Below are 5774 nucleotides of genomic sequence, written 5' to 3'. Positions count from 1 at the left end.
TTACATAAATAATGAAGGTTGCCAATTTGAATTAGAATTCTTTTACATTTAAAAGGGGTTTATTTACAGAAAATGGGGCAAATATGTGAGACCAAAAATGTAGCAATTTACAGACACATAAATCACATATGATAGATCATAAATGCAGTAATTTAAAGACACGCAATGTAAATATGAGGGGCCACAGAGGCAACAATTCCCATTAAAAACAATTAACTCTGATATGCCAGAAATGCATCAATTCACAGGCAGCAATACAATGAAAGGGGTAAATTCTAGGATAATGGAGATTAGTTAATCAAGATGTTTTCTGTGTGGGTAACGGATTCTTGCAATCAGACTGCGACCAGGAATGGATTAGAAATTTGGAGGGCAGTCAGTAAAGGGTATCTTGGCACAGATTTGTGAACTGGGCAGACTATGTCATCTCCTGGAAGAGAATTCTGGAGTTAATACAAACACATGGGGGCAAATGAAACCTCCCTTGTTACTAACAAAGCACAATGAATAATCTTACCTTCTAAATCTTAGTTAGCCCTATTTAACACTTTAACGGGAGGACTTAATTGCAGGTTATGAGGATCCTGAACCAATGTGCTTTAGAGGATGAATGGGGATGGTGAGGCTTACACAAAGGGAACGCCTGAGTAGAAATGAAAATGCGAAAGTCTTGGAGATGCACTAAGAAAGGATTAAATAGACTGAAAAGGGGGATAGTGGTTACTGGCGCAGACTAACTCTCAGACTTTACTTTAGATGTATACTTGAGCTCGGAATATAGCGTCAGCGGCCATTCGAATTGTCGTGCCCAGTGCCCAGAGAACAGGGGACAGCAGTCTGCCTCAGAACACGGTTGGGAAGTCTCTGTTCTTGTTTTTCAAAATCGACGCAGGCTTGGCGTGTCTTTGCCCAACCAGGTATACCTGAAAGAATAGTCTGGTGCCAGTCAAGAAGTCAAGGAAAAAATGGTCTTAAAGATTAGGTGGTTGCAGCTTAAGATCCTAGCTCCCCTTTGCGCGGCTTGAGCCCTATTATACCTATAATCTCTCTGATCTGAACTCGCAAACACTACCCCACGGGGTTGGGGAGGAGGGATCTAAGTGTGTTCTTGTAGTAGGGGGTTTGAAGCTGGGGGAACTCTATTATTTGGTAGACCAGGGCATTTCCGGCCAGGAGAATGGAATGCGTCCTAGATTAAAAAATGAGTTGGAAACCATCTTTGTCAGCCATATTGGCTTGATTCTTAGTTAACTGATATGCTGGATTTTTATTAAGATCCCTTACATGGCGAGTCACTGAAAGGGAGAAATATAAATTCTTGACAGGTCCCCCCTTTGAAAAGGCATTCATACCTTTTCGGGCATGAAGGTCTTGGCTAAGTTAGCTATTCATCCCAACTAGTCAGCTAGAGTCCCTACATGAATTGTGTTTTGGCACTGCAATGGCTAAAGGGCCTACCTAACTGCTAAGAGGGTTCTGAGTTGGCTAACTTACAGGCTAACCTATCCAATGGTATATATTTCTAGTATTGTCCCTAACTACAGGAGAACCCTACTCCTAGGCAAATGCACATAGTAAATACCTAGCCTAACCTACTATCCTATGACTCTGGCACTGAACGAGTTGGCATTGACAAATGGCACTCAGTGAATTATGATTGGCACAACGCTTTATGATTAACACGCAACACATTGAAACATGAATAACCTGAAGGGTAAATCACGTATACAATTAAGCAAGGTATCAGTTTGAGTCTGGAGTGGGTTTGAAGGAGATTAGTCAGGAAAATGTTAGTGTTACAAGTTCCTAAGGGGTTAGTTGTTAGCTTACTACTGGGTCAGAGGTCACACAGGCTACCTCCTCTGGGCAGGTGCCAGGATCACTCTGAGATGGAAGCGGCACTGTGCCAACTGGGCAAGAGGGACAAGAAGAGCTTATGACTTTGATTTGTTAGGTGGATTTCTTCTACCCCTTCTTCTTCTTGTTCGGCGCCTCCAAGGTCTGGCCAGGCCATTTCTAGGAGGTGATGAGGGTACCAACTCTGAAGAAAGGCCAGGAGCGCCATCAGGAGCAGGATCAGGATCAGCCTCAGTGGCTATGGGCTGGTCTCCTACTTCAGCTGCTGCGACAACTGTCGTGGGAATAGAACCAGCGTCTGCCTCCTGGCCGGACAGTTCCTGGGCGACCAGAAAAGAGGTAGTGTCCAGGCCTGCCAGAGGGTCAACCTCGACAGGCGGAAGAGTGTAAGGAAGAAGAAACGACAGGGGTCAGAGGCTCACACTGGGCGATGATCATGGTTGTGAGGTTTGGTGGATCTCCCATAGGAGGATCTGGGTCAGGTTCTGGATCCAGCACTGGCACTAACTCAGGGCCAGGCACGGGGAGTAAGGCTGACATGGAGCTTCCATCTGAGATAGGTGGAGCTTGGTACTGACCAGTGCTCGCAAGTGGCACTGGCAGAGAATTGGTGTCAGACAAAGCTGAAGGAGGACCCAGGGGAGGAAGACCCCTCAGTGTCCCCGGAGTGATTTGGGACAGAGATTCCTATCTGGATGAGAGGGCAGGGCCTCTTGGATCTCTGGAAATGGTGGCCGCTGCAGCTAGCTTGCTGGGGCACTTTGACCATCTCTCTGAGTGGCCTCTTAGGTTGCAGATCCTGCAGCGGTTTTTGGTAGGATCCCTTCGTGGTGAGGGAAGAGTTTTGTGGGGGCTGTCCGGTGGTGCATTCCGCGGATTCGGCCTGGAAGTGGTTGGACGTGGGTAGCGTAATGTTGCTCTTGGGCGAATAGAAGGTTTGGCTGATGGTGGCACAGCTGTTACAGAGGCTGTGTCCCGATCAAAAGTGGTTAATGGGGACTCACCAGCTGAAGCTGTCAGGCAACAGTGTGTCATGGGGTGGGACATCCCCAGAGGATGTCTTGTCCAAGCAGGAACTCCACCCTGTGCTGAATGCGCTTGATGATGCCAAGGCGGTGAATTTTGTTGCTCCAATTGGTGATCACCCTGAGTTCAACTGTGGGGATGGTCAAGGATTGTTCGTCCACCCGGGTCACTGTCCACTTGGTGTTACTCATCTACCTTGGCACTGGCTGGCACTTGGGCCCGATCTATCAGGCTAATATCCAAGCCAGTGTTGGCAGTAATTGGCAGGTGCACTGGTGGGCTAGAACCATCCAGAGAAGTCACTGAGACGGACTGTGTCCAGACCCTCTCAGGGTGAGTTCTCTCCTGCGGTTCAGCCAAGGAGGCTGTGGCACTGATCAGGTTGACGTGCCTGGGAGCGACCATATGTTTTGGGCAACCAGGATAACCGGAGAAGAGTGTCCTGAAGCTCCACAGTCTCAGCAGGGTCCCCTGGGATAGCATGATCTCCCGGGAATGACTGTGTGTTGGGAAGGTGGTGCGGAGTTAGAGGGAGAGGAAAAGTGGCAGTTATTGGTAGGCTGCCGATGATTGTTGCCCTGATGGTTATTTTCCCTGTAGTGGCACTCTGCTTTGGCATGGCCATACTTCTTACAGATGGTGCACAGAGGTTTGCTAGGCAGCCTGTTCCATTTGAGGCGAGGTGTCCGGGTGGCACTATTCAGCGTTGCAAGGTGCTGTGGGATGGATTGTACATCTCCCAGGCATCAGCTAAGCAGAAGGTTTCCTTGAGGGTGGCTGGCTTTTTGTCACTAAGATACACAGCCAGGGGCCTGGGCACACACTGGAAGAGGTCCTCCAGCATGGTCCGGTTGAACAAGTCCTCGAAGGTGCTGCAATGCAAAGATTCGAACCAGCAGGTCCCAGCCTGAGTCTTGTGACAGGCCCATTCTGTCCAGGAGCAGCCGACATTCTTGGCCATATCTCGGAATTGTTGTCTCCACCTCTCAAGAGTAATTTCATACACCTTGGCAATGGCCTCACGGATGGCAGCCATGTCTCCTCGTTGATCCCTGTCCAGCGCTCGGTGGGCTGCCTTAGCCTTCCCATCCAGGTGCTTGGTGAGCAATAAGACTCTCTCAGCCAGGCCGACATCCTAGGTCTTGAAGGAGAACTCGATCTCTTCGAGCCATTGTGCCGGCTCATCTTCAGTCCATTTGCCGAGGTTATTGACAGTCGATAGGGAGGTATTTAGTGCAGATGGGGTGGGGCTAGAGGCTTGTTGGGCTGCTAGAGCCTCTGCGATTTCCTTCTTGGCTCTCTCCAACTCAAGCTCCCTTTCCTTGAGGGATAGCTCGCTTTCTTTGAGGGCTAGTTCATGCTGTCTTCTCCTTTCTTCTCTTTCTTCTTCTTCTCTCCTCTGCTCGGATTCTCGCTCTCTCCTCCGCTCTTCTCTTTCTTCTTCTCTCCTCTGCTCGGCTTCTTGCTGTCGTCTCCATTCTTTGTCTTCTCGCTCTTGCTGTCTTTGTTCTTCTTCGTACTTTCTCTTTTCGGCAATCTGCTCCCTTACAAACTTGTTAAGGGCCGGGCCTGCGAGCTTGTCCTCCTTTCCTATATCCCGGAAATATTGGTGCTCTTTGGTTGACATGTTGCTGGTAGGGGAGGGCAGCTAAGTGGATTAACTGGGTGTTCCTGGAGGAAAGGGTTTGTGATGATGGGGAAGTGGCCTTTAAATTATTGGCACTTCAGTGAGTGGCACCTTTTAATGAGGTGGCAATGTGGTTGAGTGTGAGTGTGAAAGTTAAACTAGGGGAGCTTTCCTGAAGGAAGTCCAAGTCCTTATGGGCGGATACGCTAGGAGGTCATGAAGTCATCCTGAAGGTATATTATTCCTTATGGGTGGAAACACTTAAAACATGGAAGTGATCCTGAAGGCTCTATGGTCCTTATGGGCAGATGCACTGTTAATGGGGTGTTCCTGAAGGAACTAAGGTCCTTATGGGCGGAACACTGGTTGTATAGCACTCTGTTTCTTAAGTACAGGTGCAATGCCTTAGAGGTGATTATTTTGGTTGGGTGGCACTGTGGTGCCGGTGCACCTCCGTGGAGCAATGCAAAATGTCAGTGCATGAAATGGCACTAAAGAGAATGGCACTCTGCCTGAGGCAGAAGGTAAGTAATGAGTAAGTGGGAAATGAGAGACTGCAGCAGAAAGTGAGTGAGAAAGGAAAGGAAAGAAGAAAGATAAGTGCTTCAGCGATTGGGTTGCTTGGCAGTGCCGCAGATTAGTGGCACTGTGAGAAATGGAACTGGGGCATGACATGAGTGGGTGGCGAGGAAGCCTTCTCCCTGACATAAGAAAAAGGGGGAATATGGAGAATGCACTCAATATGTAATTAGTACTTGCAACATAGGCACGTCTAGAACTAGATATCCCTATTCGTGTACAACAGTTGATAAATGTTATTAAATAGCGGTACGTATGCTCTATGGAACGCGCGAGAATTGATATGGGATGAAGCACGAAAAGGAAAGCAGGTATGCGAGATTATTCGCTGAACACGAGCGCTCATAATTTCGTGCACTGTGCATATGATAAATGAATAATGAGTTTGAATCTTAATAGGTCAAAAGTGGGTTACACTAAAGAAAATTCTTTGTATTTAGCTTTTATGATTTGTGGATTGTTTTTCAAACTCGTGGATAAATTTGTGTCAATCACGTGTTAGGATAAAACGGAAAAGAAAGAGAATCTCTCTCTCTCTCTCTCTCTCTCTCTCTCTCTCTCTCTCTCTCTCTCTCTCTCTCTCTCTCTCTCTCTCTCTCTCTCTCTCTCAGAGTGCAGGGTAATGGAACGTGTTTGTTATGAATTTTAAAGTCACGTTACCTTGTGCTTATGAGAAAATAAATTA

At 47.7% G+C, this 5774-nt stretch overlaps 1 protein-coding gene across 1 annotated transcript; it reads right to left on the bottom strand.

Moving 5' to 3' along the window:
• Nucleotides 1-4018: 4018 nt before the first annotated feature.
• Nucleotides 4019-4510, bottom strand: LOC136851766 (uncharacterized). The gene has a single exon (XM_067126080.1). It carries the CDS (start codon nucleotides 4508-4510, stop codon nucleotides 4019-4021), a length of 492 nt encoding a protein of 163 aa, XP_066982181.1.
• Nucleotides 4511-5774: the final 1264 nt, after the last annotated feature.

This window comes from Macrobrachium rosenbergii, chromosome 24 (assembly GCF_040412425.1).
Source record: "Macrobrachium rosenbergii isolate ZJJX-2024 chromosome 24, ASM4041242v1, whole genome shotgun sequence".
NCBI lineage: Eukaryota > Metazoa > Arthropoda > Malacostraca > Decapoda > Palaemonidae > Macrobrachium > Macrobrachium rosenbergii.
This window is presented reverse-complemented; position numbering and strand designations above follow the sequence as displayed.